We start from the raw sequence: 16100 nt of genomic DNA, 5'->3' as shown, positions 1-16100 counted from the left end.
TTTAAAGAAATCTTTAAAAGCTTTGTTTTAGCATTGACTCATATTTTGTATCAAGAGAATTTGCAGATCTTCTAGTCTACCATTTTTCCAGAAACAGAAGCCAAGATGGGTTTATTGACCTTTCCTAGGCATCCTTTAACTTTGAAAAAGAATCTAGTTGAGATTGGCAAGCAATCATTGAATGTCTCCTATGTAGCAGCTACTATTTAGGAAAATGATTCATTTGCTAGCAGAAAGCCAGTTGCAGTCAGAAAATAAATCTGCCTATCTTCCCCATCCTTCTGTGACTATCAGTTGCAAAGACCACATTGTATCAGAGGCATCATAAGATAAGTTCTAGTACTTTAGATAAAATTCCTATGTTCAGATAAAATTCCAGCACTTGAGCCCCAGCTGCTACCATATGGCTTACATTATCATCATTAACAACAAAAAAAGGTAGGTGGAAGAGTTGCACGTAAATTCACATAATTTTCAAAATTGTGTATTTCTCTTCTTTTGTTTAGATTTTCTACTACCTCACTTTAAGAGAATTAGTAATATGTGGTCAAGTTTGCCACTCCTGGATGTTGATGACACAAGCAAGCTCACTGTGGAACAGTGTAAGTAGACATGACTCAAAGTTATCTTCATTCTAGTTCTCAAAGGAGAACAGCCTGCTATAAAGCCAACTATGCTAGGGACTACTTTTTTCCCTGTTCCCCCAAGAGGACCACAAAAAAGTAGGTGCATTTGTTTCTCTTTTGTCCAGGCACTAGCTCAAAGGACAAGATAGAAAGATAATAATGTTATTTTTTTAAGAGATAGATTGTTAGTATTTCCTAATTTAAATGGCAGAAACAAATTGAATATTCTTTTTTGGTTGGAAACATATTGCCATTATATCTGAGTTAGACCTAATGTTGCCTAACTCAGGATGCCATGGACATAAATTGAGGAGATGCAAGTAAAGTGCTTACTGTGGAGCCTGGTGTGTAGATAGCACTCAATAAATATTAGCTCTTATTATTGGTTTGAAAAACATAAAGTAGCACAAAATATGGAATAATGGGGAAAAAACTGAGCATAAAATAGGGCTAAAATATACAACATGTAAACAAAACTTGAGTGTCTCTGCATGCACACAGACACACATACACTCTGGCAGTTTCTAAGATAGACTTCTAGGCTGGTTCCTCTACACTACTCTTGTCATTGTACCATTTTTATACTATTTTTTATACTATTCTTATAACCTAGAATTTCTCATTTCAATGAGACACTGGGGAGAGGTCTCAGCCAACAGCAAAAAATAGACATAAATTGTCCTTGATGTCTTTTCTGTTTCTTGGATGATACTTTAATCTCTGTAATCATTTATGCCATCAATCAGTGTTGCAGTGGCAACATTTTCCCAATCACCTAGTGTCCAGTAAATAGCTGACTTTACCACCTCTCCTTAATAGCTAATGACCGAGCAGTAATGACATCACATGCTCAGGCCTATGAATAGATGGCTGGAACCATTCCACATAAATTCTAAAACTTAGACAAAGAAACTAAGGAGCCAGTCCACTCATAAATCAAGTCAACATCTTGACATCCCATTCTTCGCTTTACTATTCCACTCTCACCTTGTGCATCAATGGCAAGAGGAAAATGTGCCTGTGTCTCAACTAACCCATCTTAGCCACCAAATTTAATATTCCTGTCTTAAGTTTATTTTTAATTTAAGGCAGTGATATCCAATCTTCAGAATACATCAGAAACATCTGAAGGGATTGTTAAAATAGACTACTCACTGCCAAATTTATCATTGGTTTAAAGTGATAAATATTTCTTATGTGACAGATTGGAAATATTACTTTTTGCTTTGGAAAACCTGTAAAAAATAAAAAAAATGAGCCCAAATGATCAGAAGGAGAAAGAATATGTACAATATTAAGATCAGGACATATCCTGCAGAAGCCTGGTGGGAAAAGCTAGTACTTTTGCTTCTTTTGCCCAAGATCTTACGAGGTAAAGTTGGAGAGAATATGAGCACATGTCAGTGAAGAACAAAGCCTGGGTAGGAAGTTAAGTTTCTTTATATTCAGCAAATCTCTCTCTCCACAATTATCCTTTATTTTCTATTAGTTTTACCTTCATTTGTGAGTGCTCAAGTGTGGCACAACTAGAACAAACATTTTAGCACAAAGAATAACTTTATTCAGAAGGCAGTGAGAAATTGGAAATTCAGGGGTGCCTGAGTGGCTCAGTTGGTTAAGTGTCTGCCTTTGGCTCAAGTCATGATCCTGGAGTCCCAGGATTGAGCCCCATGTTGGGCTCTGCTCAGCGGGGAGTCTGCTTCTCCCTCTCCTTCTGCTCCCCATGCCCACTTATTCTCTCTCTTAAATAAATAAAATATTTTTTAAAAAATGGAATTCATAAACTTAATCTTTTAGCTGAAGGACATTATTAATACTATAATATCAATGTTACTAATCAACTGGCCCTAGCCACTCGGAGTTTACATACATCTCATGTGATTAGCTAGGTACACTCAGGTCTCTTCCCCAGACCTCCCTTCTCCAAATTATGAGTTATGAGAGGGCTACTGTAAACCTCTCACTCTAAATTGTCTTCTCTGTAGTGAAGAACTTACCATACAGTCTCTGCTCATGATTAAAGAAGCAGGCACACGTTCCTTATGAACCCAGGATGGGTTCATTGACTGAGTGGGGGGAGGGAGGCAGGCAGCCTTGGGGCTCACCTGGAATGATGGCAGGGTAGCCAAGCCACTCCAACAACAATCAACTCTGTTGTGGGGAAGATGCAAGACTCCTGCCCTCCCAGCTGTCGACCTGGACTGGACATTTGGAATCTGTTTGTAATTAAACATGGGAATGACCATGAAAAAAAAAATCTGTTTGTAATTAAACTCCAGAATGAGCATGAACACAAAGAAATAAGTGAAAAAGAGATGTGATGAAGAAACCTGTTTCTTGATGCTTTAAAAATATAAAAAATTTTACATGCAAAAGATCTTTCTCATTTCTTAATGTCTTTTGTTTATCCTTTTTAGATTGATTTTTCCACAGTAAAAAATATAATCACAGATAAATATATAGTGTCTACTTTGCAAAGGTGGCGTCTAAATGTGCTGCGTTTGAATTTTCGTGGTTGTCTTCTCCGATCGAAAACCTTGAGATCTGTCAGTGAGTATGAGTATGTTTATTATAACTCTTTGTCTTGCTTTCCTATTTTTAATTAAACAAATATAAAGAAAAATATAAATAAAATAGAAACCAGTTACAGTCATAGGCCATAAGAATGCCAATTAAAAACATTTAAAATGCTTATAGTATAATCGGCTCTCACTGGACTGTATGCTCTGGGAGCTGGTCCTTTGTCCATTCTTTTTTTTTTTTTCTTCCTTTGTCCATTCTTGTTGACTACTTTTTTTTGCCTAGCATTTGTCTACCCATGTATCCTCAATTCATCTACCAAAAAAAAAATATATAGGAATATATTCTTGATTTAAAAATTCCAACAAGACAGTTAAACAAAAACCTCCCTTTATTTCCCTCAAACACATTTGCTTCTTCAAAGATACTCAATGTTACCAGTTTTCTGTTCTTCTAAAATACATTGACATGTATGTGACACAATTAAAAATTTTAACATGAAAGGAAATATTTTTTATATATTCTTTTATATCCTGGAAATATAGAACAACTAAATTATTATTTTTGAACAACTAAATTATTTTTAAATACTTAGAATCATTTTCCATACTATGGATGTAGCATAATTTACTTAACTTTCTTCCTCCTGATAGACATCGAGGTTATTTCCAATTTTTTCCAAACAGCTTTGGACTTTCATTGTGACATTTCTTTGACTGCCTTAGTCAGTCTGAGCTGCTACCATAAACTTTCATACACTGGGTGGCTTATAAAGAACAGAAACTTATTTCTCACAGTTCTGGAAGCTGGATGTCCCAGACCAGGATGATGCCAGCATAGTTCTAGAGAGGGCCCTCTTCTAGGTTATGTAGACTGTTGTCTGGAATCCTCACATGGCAGAGAGAGGGAGAGAGAGATCTCTGGGGTCCCTTGCATAAAGGCACAAATCCTATTCATGAGAGCTCCACTCTAATTACATCCTGAAGGCCCTATCTCCTAATGCCATCACGTTGGGAGGTAGGATTTCAGCCTCTGAATTTGGTGGTGGGAACACATCCAGTCCATTGCATTAACCCATATGTTGTTTAAGGTGCATTTTAAAATTTCCATATATCTGGAAATGAAAGAAAAAATATATTTTAAAAAGTACAACATGGATGAGTCTAGTGATATGTGAGTGAAAGTAAGTTGCAGAATGATATACATAATCTAATACCATCTGCATATAATTTTTCAGTGTGCAAAATAATAATATACTTAATACTTTGAAAGAATTTAAATAATGCATATTTAAAGGGACATACAGATATATAGCAAAATACAAAAAACATGCATGGGAATGAAAACTCCAAATCGAGATAATGGTTACCCCTGAGGGGGACAAAGTTGAATGAAGTAGGGAAAAGGTTCACAAAGAGTTAGTTCCTCCCTCTCTTCCTCCCTCCCTCCCTCTCATTCTTCCTTCCTACCTTCATTCCTTCCTTCCCTTTCCTTCCTCCCTTTCTTCCTTCTTTAAGAGAGGGAGAGAGAGGGTCAGGGGGAAGGGGCAGAGGGAGGAGAGAGTATCTTAAGCAGGCTCCACACCCAGTGGAGAGCCCAAAGAGGAGTTTGATCTCATGACCTTGAGATCATGACCTGGGCAGAAATCAAGAGTTGGATGCTTAACTGACTGAACCACCCAGGTGCTCCAGAGAGTTTCAACTGTACCTATAATTCTTTTTTTAATTGAAAAAGTAAAGAAAACATACCAAATGAGATAATTCTGACTGATTACTGATGCTGAAAAAAGCTATAGCTTTTATATTATGTTATTGTATTGATGACATATTAAAGTATCTTCTTGGTTTTAACAATTTGTCAGGTGATTCTTTTGGGTTTTCTAGGCAGATCATTTATTTCCATTCATTTATATTATTATATCTTTTCTTTTTTTTTAATCATAAAAGGGTGTTGAATTTTGTCAAATGCTTTTTCTGCATCAACGGAATTTTTTTCTTCATTCTATTAATATATTGTTATTACATTGAATGATTTTTGTATGTTGAACCATCTTTGCATTCCTGGGACCAATTTCACTTGTTCATGGTGTATAATCCTTATAATATGCTGCTGTATTTTCTTTGCTATTTTGTTAAGGATTTTTGCGTCTATATTTAAAAGGAATATTGGTCTGTAGTTTTCCTTTCTTGTGAGGTCTTTGGCTTCATTGTCAGAGTAATACTGGTTTCCCAGGATGAGTTAGGGGCTATTTTCTCCTTTTCTATATTTTGAAAGAGTTGGGGATTGGCGTTAATTATTCTTTAAGTGTTTGGTAGAATTTGCCAATGAAGGGCAGCTCTGGTGGCTCAGTGGTTTAGTGCTGCTTGCAGCCCCAGGGTGTGATCCTGGAGACCCGGGATTGAGTCCCACGTCGGGCTCCCTGCATGGAGTCTGCTTCTCCCTCTGCCTGTGTCTCTGCCTCCCTCACTCTGTGTGTGTCTCTATGAATAAATAAATAAAATCTTAAAAAAAAAAAAAAAGAATTTGCCAATGAAGCATCTGTCCTAGGTTTTTCTTTTTTGGAAGTGTCTTGATTGCTAATTCTTGTTATAAATCTATTCAGAGTTTATGTTTCTTCTTGAGTCAAGTTTGGTAGCTTGTGTGTTCCTAGGAATTTGCCAATTCCATGTAGGTAACTTAATTTGTTGAGGTGCAATTGTTCATAGTATTTTGTTATAATCCTTTTCATTCCTGTGAAGTGAATAGTAATGCATGCACTTTCATTTCTAATTTTAGAAATTTTAGTCTTCCCTCTTGATTTTCTTGATCAGTCTAGCTATAGGTTCGTTAATTTTTGTTGATCATTTCAAACAACCAACTTTTTAGTTCCTTTTTTATTGAAATAAAATATACATAAAAATTACTGTTTTAACCATCTTAAGTGTACAGTTCTGTAGCATTAAGTGGATTCACATTGTTGTGGGAACATCATCACCATCCACCTCCAGAACTTTTTTAAAAAAAGATTTTATCTATTTATTTGAGAGAGGAGAGAGCATGAGTAGGGGGAAAGGCAAAGGGAGAAGGACAAGTAGATTCCCTACTGAGCAGGGACCCCACCCCACCCCCAAAGCAGGGCTTGATCCCCGGTCCCTGAGATCATGACCTGAGCTGAAGCAAAATGCTTAACTGACTGAGCCACCCAGGTGCCCCCAGACTTTTTCAAAAAGTTTTTTTTTTTTTTTAGTTGCAAAACTGAAACTCTGAATCATTAAATATTAACTCCCCATTTCTTCCTACTTCCAACCCATGGCAACTACCATTTTACTTTCTCCCTCTATGGATTTGACTACCTTGTATAAGTGGACTCCTGAATATTTGCTCTTTTGAGCCTGATTCCTTTCACTTAGCATCATGTCTTTAAGTTTCACCCATGTGGCAGCTCAAATCTGAATATCCCTCCTTTTTAAGAGTGAAAAATACTCCATTAGATATGTACACCACATTTTGTTTATCTATTATTCAACCATCAGTGGACACAGGTTGCTTCCATTTTTTGTCTGTTGTGAAATAATACTGCTATGAACATGAGTGTTCAAACAGCAACTTTGATTTTTGTTGATTCTATTGTTTTTCTATTTTTTATTTTATCCCCACTCCAATCTTTATTAAACTGTTTGCATTAGATTTCTTTGCTTTTATTTTTTAGTTTCTTAAAGTGGAAGTTTAGGTTATTGATTTGAGGTCTGTATTCTTTTAAAATGTTGGCATTTACAGCTATAGCTTTCCCTAGATTTCCTTTAAAAAAAAAAACTGCTTCCACATAAATATTATTCCTGATGCCTAGGCACAAAGTCCACTGGGAAGTTTGGGATGGAGAGGAAATGGGCAACATGGAGCTGCAACTTGTATAGAGAATACAGAGAGGGCCAAAAAATGATCAATTCTGTACCATACAATGGCATATGTTCATTATATCAGATGATGATACATCTTATATATGTAATATATATTTCATATGTTGTATCAATACATAGATATATCTTAGATGGTTTATATTTTATCTGAGGTCCAAGAGAGGCAAAAATACTGCCTTAAGTTTTTGGTATCTTGTCGTCTACTTAAGAATATTTAGTATTTATCTGGGGCACCTAGGTGGGGTGACCAACTCTTGATTTCGCTTCAGGTCGTGAGATCAAGCCCAATGCTGGGCTCCACACTGGGTGTGGAACCTGCTTAAGATTTTCTCTCCCTCTCTGCCTCTGCCCCTCTTACCAGATAAACTAGTATTTATCTGGAAATGTAATTCTGTATTTCTTAGTACAAAAGTTTTTATCAAGGAAAAAATTAAACATGCAAGCTTAAGTAGACCTTGACTTTCTAAAGAAGTAAATGTAATGCCTAGCTCATCTTTTTGATATTTTAATTTACTAAAGGTTATTTAATGAAATCAGTTTTAATTCCAGCTACCCTGAGTATATCAAAGATAAAAACCCAATCTCAGTGATGTTTCAGCTTTTCAATATTTTTCCCCCCAGCTAGGGTTAGTCAATCTGTTGGTGTGTCTGGAATTACACACTTTTTTGGCAAGAAGTTTGGCTTTCTTATTGTTATATTTGAGGATAAATATTGGCTGATCATTTGAACTGCTTGACTGAATGGCCATAAGAGTTGTACAAAATCCTTGTCTGTAAAAACTTTGGAATAAAATTAAACTGTTATCTTAAAATGTTTAAAAGGAAGATGAAGGCAGGGGAGAAAAATGCTTGCTATAATACTGGGACAATTACGTGTGCAGAGTATATGCTAAGACACTGTGGCAAACATTCGGCAAGGGTACACAAGTGATTTCTAAGTTCAGGAGTTGTGTTGTTGTGCTTTAGTAAAACAACTTTGACTTGTGAACACCCCTGTAGTTGCATGTTTATGTTTCTAGAATTTATAAGATATAATATTGAAATCGTTTTGAACAGAATTGTGAATTCATCAGTCTCCCTGCCCCATTCATGTTGTTCTTATTCACTCTAGCATTGATATTGATACTGATTTTAGTCACAGATTCCATCTTCCCCTCCACTCACCAACACCCCACACATCCTGAAGAAGGAAGCCTCCATGTCTCATAGAATCTAGGCAAGCAGGTTTTCAGTACTGAATTGCTTCTATTTGCCAGAGCTGGAGAAACAGATTCCTCAGAAACAGATGTTAATTGATCTAGGGTGTAAGCTCCAGAAGTTGAATGGTTAGGCATTAGGTCAGAGATGACTCAGACTTAGGAATCAAGAGACCTCAGCTTGCAGTGAATCTTATTTACTTTGGAAAAATTAGGGACTTTGAGGACTAGTGGGAAAGTTAAAACAAACAAAGCTTGAGTATTTGGATAAATACTCAAATAATATTTGGATAAATACTCAAGTGACATTTAAACATGTATGACCAAATAGATAGATCTCCGGATTATCATGTTTTTGACTACCACAAAATATACTTATTTTTTAATCTCCTGACCTTCATCATCTATTGAACAGAAGGAAGGTCCAAAGGCAAGTTATTCAACCATCAAGAAATCGGCAGAAGAGGATGTACCTAACCGTTTACTCCATCATTGATCAACTCTGTTTCGCTGAAAGGCAGAAACTCTGATACAGAGAAGGGGCAAATCAATCCTAAGCTTTCAAAAATGTGCTTCAATTTTGGTCCTGGGAGATATTAGCAACTCTAACCTAACTTTTGGATGGTACGGATCAATTTCTATGGCAACGTGTTTTAGAGCTTTATTTCCAAATAGATCTCGTAGATGACACTGAATATAAAAAATCAACTAATAAAATCTTCAACTAGGCTCCAAAAATGGAACCAGAGAGTAGCTTGAGCCCTTTCTCTGAGTCTGATTTAATCTTCTCTCTTTTTCCAGAAGCCTTGTGTCCCCACTGTGTGCCTCAGTCTCCTACTGAGGTCCCATCCAGGTTTTTTCCACCATCAGACCTGAAATGGGTCCTGTGTCCTTAATATTTGACTCTTAAGTGTTCATGAACATTACGCTCTAGTAACAGATTTAACATCTGCCTTTAATACCTCAGTGAATAAGGCGAGGATTTCCATTAAGGCCCAGTATGTGCAAGTCTCTACCTCTAGTCCAAACCACTGGTAAAATGGGTAGAGTGGTTAGAGCCTCACAATCCAGAGTCATTTCCTGAACCACCAGCTCCAGCAATTTTTCCAGCTTCCCATTCTCTTGGTTTCCTACACATATTAATACAGATTTAAATGCCCTGGACCAAAGACTGTCTGCTGCCAACTGTCCTCATGGGTGTTTCTGGAGGAATAGGCTTAATTAACATTCTTGGTACCTGTTCCTCTCTTGGATCTGATTCTGCAAGTCCTGATGTGAGGCAGCCAAGGTCAATGGTGACGTTTAGAGTGCTCTGCAGCCCTCCACAGCAGGAAGGGCTGGGATGGACCTGAATGCTGCCTCTGCCACCTGCCAGCTCTATGACTTTGTCCAAGTTACCTAAACTCTAAGCCTTGGATTCTTCATCTAGAAAAGGGCAGGTAATATTACCTATCTCAGAGGGATCTTGGGAGAATTAGACAGAATATGTAAAGCTTTAAGCACAGCATCTGGCATCTAGTCGGTGCTTAAGAAATGCTCAGTACTATTTGTCATATGCCATCTTCTCTGCTTTGTTAAGTATCAAGTAAGACTAGTTGCTAAACTTCGTAGGAATATCTTGATATAAGAAATGAAAATGTATTCAACTCAGTGTGAAAGGGAAATTTCTATTAAAAGGAAAAAGTGGCATTTTAAACTATATATATATATATATATACTTCTCTCTTTAAAAATTTTTTCTGGGCAGCCCCGGTGGCTCAGCGGTTTAGCGCCACCTGCAGGCTAGGGCATGATCCTGGAGACCAGGGTTCGAGCCACTTCAGGCTTCTGGCATGGAGCCTGCTTCTCCCTCTGTCTGTGTCTCTGCCTCTCTCTCTCTCTCTGAATAAATAAATAAATAAATCTTTAAAAAAATAAAAATTTTTTCTAATAGTACAGCTCTCAGAACAGCTAACGGGGCTAGTCTCCAGGTGTTCCCACTTTTTTCTGCTGATCCGCTTCCCTAGGTGAGCTAATTTTAACTTGCAAAACCAAATCATGGGGCTCCTCTTGGACAACACCTCTTACTCAGTTGCTTTTGAGATCACTGCCTCCTGTTTGCTTCTTCCTCATCCCCAATCCTGATGCTGGATTCTACTTTCATCCTTTGCTTTATGGTTGGCATATTAGCTTAGCAGAAAGGGCCTGAGCCCTTCCTACTGGCAGGTGGCTGCCTAGTCTGAATTCTGTTCAAAAATCAGTGCTATTTCCACATTCTGTAGTGTTTATACCTCTTCATTGCTCATGTTTCACACCATCTACAACTTCTTCAGAGTCCCATCTTCTGGCCAGTGTCTAATATAATTTCCAGATTCTCTATTTATTTGCTTGTGACAATTCTTCAGGTCTAGCTTGACAGTTTTTTGCAAGAATCAGTGAAGAGTACTTGAGAATTTGGGTTTACCAGGACCTCATTTTGGGATGCACAGGAATCTGAAATGGAATTTTAGTCTATGTATAAGCTGACTTACTGAAAAAAAAAAAAAAAGTGGGAGGGGGCAGAGGGGAGAGAATGATATTTTATTATTACTAAGCATTCATGTTTTCATTTTGATCTTCAGGTATACACAAGCAGCTATCACAAAGCATATAAAAATAAATCAAGTTTTTTTTTAATTTTCAAAAAGCAGTAAAAACATTTATACAGGACATTATGAAATTCCAATGCCATCATTAGGACCCAACTTCCGCAGTTTACCAGTAAGGAATCATCACCAGACGCTGGTCTGCAAATAGGCAGGCAGGCAAGCAGGATGAAAGTTTTCCCTTGAGTGCTAGAATTTTCACAATAATAATACTAATAAGGGAACCTTCCTTTAGCCGAAAACCCTGCATAAATAGGCAACACAGTTAATCACAATGTAAACGTACGGCTTCCTGACACCAGTATAGCAAATACAAAACTAGTTGCACTCAGAACAATTTCTAAGTTATCCCACTATAGTGATTCTTACACGTTGCTTTTTTGTTGTATGATCTCTGTGTATTTTTTCCCACTCGTCATCTTCCGTATCCTGGTCAAATGTTTCAGGGTATGCCGGTAATTTGTCTTTGGGGCATTCTTCAAAGTAAGTGCGGATATATTTTCCCAGAAACCACCCTTTGTATTCTTCAGGCGTTTTACATTCCAGGCCATTATAGTGGACGTTGTAGTGGTGCTTTAGCCAGTAGTAGAGGTAGTGGATATTGTAGTCACATCTCCAAGGGTTATCTCCGAGCCATAAGAGTTTCAAAAAATACAAGTCTTCTAATACTCCATAGTCAAAGTTTTGTAGACTGTTGTTTGATAAATCTAACTCTTCTAAATGTGTGAGTCCTAAAAAAGCAGCTAGAAACAGAAAATCTTTGTTAATGAACTGAATAGCTGGGCTACATCCAACTGTATGGTGTACTATAAGGACAAGTACAAAAAAAATAAGAGACTAATTCTCCTGGTTGAAAATAAAGAAAAAGATTGTCCTCCTTTCCTTTAACGCAGAGCATTCACTTTGGAAAACTTGTAATTTTAAGTACTTTATACTCTCTTTGAAATGTATACATATCCTTTACAAGACTAACGAGGGCTTCTATCTAGAGCCAGGAATGACTTTCCCAAGGACTTGAAAGCCATCTTTGAAATGTAAACATCAAGGGAGATAGAAGCCCTATCTTCCAGTTTCTGTGGGACCCTATGGGCCTTGCTCCTAGTTGCAAAACTACCTCCTCATGTAACAATGGAATTTGTTTTCCTCTGGATAAAGCCAATTGGTCACCTCAATTACTAGATAAAGTTAGGACCACCATGTATGACAAATAATGCTGTCAGTTCTTTCAGTTGACTAGTTATTTACCATGTATGCATGTTTTCAGGGTAAATATGTATGGGATTGTCTGCTTGCTACATAAAAGAGTAAGATTTCTGTCTTTGTAATCTCTTAGAAGATTGCCTGTGATGTCCATCACATTCTGGTTTAATGCTTATTCAATAAGAAAAGTGGTTTTGTTTTGTTTTGTTTTTCTCTACTCCCTTTGTAGAGAGAATTTCTGTGTTGGGAAATTTTGGTTTTCATTATATTTTCCTAACAGTATACGTGTCTAAATGCAAAATTCTGCAGTATGTTTTTACTCACACAAGGCCTTTTCCTGGATTTAATTGGCTAGAATACAATATATCATTTGAAAAATCAGTTTTATGTTAGTTTTCTAAAAAATGTATTTGGGGCTCAAGTGCATTTTTTTAATACTCACTGCAAAGATGCCACAAAAAAGGCATGAATTAGGAAAATATTTCAAGTGTAAGATATAAGTGCATAAACAAGGAAAAAATGTGTATGGTGATGATGTGACAGTTCCTGGGATATGAGCAAACTCTGAAAATGCTTCAAAAACAGCCCCCCCCCCCCCCCCAGTTTATGGGGAGGGAATTATATTTCTTTACAGTCCAAAATGAAACAATTTTTATCAACATTTTGAAAACATCTGGTTGTGTTTTGGCAAGCTTTGGTAGCTGTCAGCTTTGAATCCATATGTATTTAATTCTGCTGGAGGGTGGGTAATTAACAAATGTCAAACATATAACATAAAAATAAGACAACAAAAACCTTTTTTATTTTCCTTTCCAGGAGTAGAAAAGAAATCTAAATCTAGATTATCCCTACTTCAGTTAATGTGAACTAACCCTGGAACTTATTGGTCAACCTTGATTTCAAATATTTTGTTTCTATTTCAAACATTTTCTCATTACTGTTTTAAAATACTCAGGGCATACAACAATGTCCTTATTTTGAATTTGGAAAATGTGCTCTAATACCAATACCATGAACCGTTTTTATATCATTTGTTTTCAGACAAAAGTCATAATTTCCCCTGAAAAGAATTCTATTTTGGTGCAAAAGCAATGGCTTAGGTTGGAGTGCTGAGATTGGGAAGGCGGCTGGGGAGGAGCAAAAGGTCAGCCCGTGTAATGACAGTTTTGAAGACACTGTATTTTTTCCCCTATTTGCTAACATTCTATGAACCAATGATCTCACAATTCACTTTCCTTAGAACAAGTCAGTCCTTTAGACTGAAAGCATGTGAAAACATTCCTAGATTTTATTTTGCAAGTGCTATTGTTTTTACTTAAATCATATGCATCCAAGTACTTGAAAAAGCTGGATTTCATTTGTTTCTTAGAGAAGATAAAACCCTTAATAGGGTGTCTTTTTTTTCTCTTCTGCAATGAAGTTTGGCATTTTAGGTGATTGTTATTTCACGCCTTTTAAAACCAGTAAATCTCATTGCATTTGGGTACCTGCCAGCATAAGTAGTTAACTAATTCTACTTGGGCACTGTTGCATCTCATTGGTCCTGAAATATAGAAGGTCTTTAATTTAATTTAATTTAATTTAATTTATTTATTAATTTTAATTTTAATTATTATTATTTTTTTAAAAATTAGTAGGCCCTATGCCCAATATGGGACTTGAACTCACAACACTGACATCCAGAGTCGCATGCTCTACCGACTGCACCAGTGGGGCATCCTGAAGGTCTCTTATTTTAAAACTTCTTTAGGTCATTTTGACTTATTAAAGAGCTGAGATAATTTTTTGTTGTTGTTCCAAAAGACATATCAAGAATGTGGTTGGCATTTGGTAGGTGCTCAACACATATTTGTTAATGTAGAAAATATTTTCTTGGGACTGAATTGAACAAAGGAGAAAGAAAATAATACTATTGCTGGTAACAAGAGTTCATCTCATGTGTCAGCAAGGAAAGCACACCAGGCAAACAAGTCTAAGAGGCCTTCAGGAGATCTCAAGGATAGTAAAGGAATCCTTGTAATTATGGGAATTTCATAATTGATGAGGGAAAAATACCACTAGAAATAAAACAAACCCATTTTGCACTATAGAAAGGATTTTTCAAATTGAATTAGCACTATGAAGGCATGTATGTTAAGTATGTTACAAATCTGATCAATATTGCAGTAATTCTCAGTTATTTCCAAATCCAGTGTGTTTCTTTAATGTACCACACTCATTTTCACCAGAGGCTTTGCTTATTACTAGCAAATGGGGAAAAGCTTTGAAGGATGAAAAAAAAATTAATCTGGATCTAGGATTAGATAAAATACATCTGGCTCTGGATTGAGCACATTTTATCTTAATTTATGAGCTTGGTGCTTAGCAGATTGTTCCAAGTTTACTTTATTACGTTTTTCAGTTTTATTTATTTATTTTTAGTAATCGCCACACCCAAATTGGGGCTTGAACTCACAACCCAAGATCGAGAGTTGCATACTTCACTAATGTGCTCCTCAAGGTTTTTTTATTCATTATTTATTTATTTTTTAATATTTTATTTATTTGAGAGAGAGAGAGAGAATGAGCGCAAGCAGGGAGAGGGGCAGGCCAAAAGGGAGAAGTGGACTCCCCACAGAGCAGGGACCCTGACACAGGGCTCGATCCCAGGGCCGGAGCCCAAGACAGAGGCTTAAGCAGCTAAGTCACCCAGGCACCCCATTCCCTCAAGTTTACTTTAAACAAGTTGTTAAAGTCTTGCCTTAAACAAGTTTGAACTTAATGGACAGCAAAGAAAATGCCAAATCTGAATTTCCTTTTAAAAATCACTATAGGGATCCCTGGGTGGCGCAGTGGTTTGGCGCCTGCCTTTGGCCCAGGGCGCGATCCTGGAGACCCGGGATCGAATCCCACGTCGGGCTCCGGTGCATGGAGCCTGCTTCTCCCTCTGCCTGTGTCTCTGCCTCTCTCTCTCTCTCTCTCTGTGACTATCATAAATAAATAAAAATTTAAAAATCACTATAATGTTCATTAACATATTACTGACCATGTATTCTTATTTTTAAAATCTATTCTACAAAACACTTTTATTTGGAACAACTGAATAACTTGCTTAGTAATATATAGTATTACATCCTTCATAAAGCAACATTTTGGTTAATATTTTTCTGAGTACCAAACAAGTTCTAATTTAGGCATGGTGTTTAAACCCTTTATTATTTAGGTTTTTTTTTTTTTAACTAAATTGCATTTACTACAAATATTGTCATAAGAAAAAAAATCAGAGCATCCCCATTACCCACTTAAAGGGCTATTCTGTGGAACTTACCAGGATCTATGAATTCAATGCCATTGCTGCTGAGGTTTAATTTTCTTAGCTCATGAACATCTTCGAACTCCTTGGGTCGAAGTTGGTTGATTTTATTGTATGACAAGTCAAGTTTAACAATATCTGGAGGGATGTTTTTCGGAACTTTCCTTAGCTCTGGAAAAATGAATAACATTCCGGTTATTGAGGTTTTCCCCTCTCCCCACATTCTCTGTCATTCTTCCACCTGTGGTAGAAGAGTTAGCTCTTAATGGGGAATGGGATTATCTAAAGCCAGAGAATGCTGGCGTGAACAAGACTTAGAAAGCCCGAATTCCACCAAAGCCCTGTGAACCAGGAGGTCACACTTAGAGGAACAGCCATCACTCTTTGCTGAGCTCTTCAGAGAAATGTCCTACAGGTGGCATCAAGAAATCAAGAGGACAGTAGGCACTGCGTCTTGGCCTGGTCATCATCAAGTGAGGCAGTGGGGCTCCCTCTTGGCTGTCCTTTTGAAGCACCTGGGAAGCTTTAGAAAAAAAATTAAAAACCTGAAAGGAAATGAAGCCAACCAAACTAGTCTATGTGTGTCCCCTTCCAATCCCTTCCCACCCACTCTACGGGTTTTCACTATTTAACTACTGCCTCTTTGTTGTATTTTCATTTCATCCCTCTTCTTCTGTTCCTTTTGGCAACAAAGAAGCTCAGGTCTCTCCACCCTAAAAAAGGAACAAAACGCTTTTGGCCTTAAT

The 16100-nt window shown here is 37.0% G+C and overlaps 2 protein-coding genes across 3 annotated transcripts in view; one reads left to right on the top strand and one right to left on the bottom strand.

The window, feature by feature from the left end:
- The window catches only part of FBXL13 (F-box and leucine rich repeat protein 13), a 200828-nt gene that overhangs the window by 71424 nt on the left and 113304 nt on the right, over positions 1 to 16100 (top strand). For both annotated transcript variants that reach the window (XM_072759903.1, XM_072759902.1), the window contains exons 8-9: positions 507 to 602; positions 3044 to 3176. In XM_072759903.1, the coding sequence (XP_072616004.1) occupies positions 507 to 602; positions 3044 to 3176 (229 nt within the window). The remainder of the gene's footprint in view (positions 1 to 506; positions 603 to 3043; positions 3177 to 16100) is intronic.
- Positions 10779 to 16100, bottom strand: part of LRRC17 (leucine rich repeat containing 17) — a 29609-nt gene continuing 24287 nt past the window's right edge. The window contains exons 3-4 of the mRNA XM_026006090.2: positions 15370 to 15525; positions 10779 to 11605 (exon numbers count right to left, since the gene is read on the bottom strand). Of these exons, the coding sequence (XP_025861875.2) occupies positions 11208 to 11605; positions 15370 to 15525 (554 nt within the window). The 3' untranslated portion in view covers positions 10779 to 11207. The remainder of the gene's footprint in view (positions 11606 to 15369; positions 15526 to 16100) is intronic.

This window comes from Vulpes vulpes, chromosome 5 (assembly GCF_048418805.1).
Source record: "Vulpes vulpes isolate BD-2025 chromosome 5, VulVul3, whole genome shotgun sequence".
NCBI classification, from domain to species: domain Eukaryota; kingdom Metazoa; phylum Chordata; class Mammalia; order Carnivora; family Canidae; genus Vulpes; species Vulpes vulpes.
Note: the sequence above shows the minus strand (reverse complement) of the source record. Positions and strands in the feature narration are given on the sequence as shown.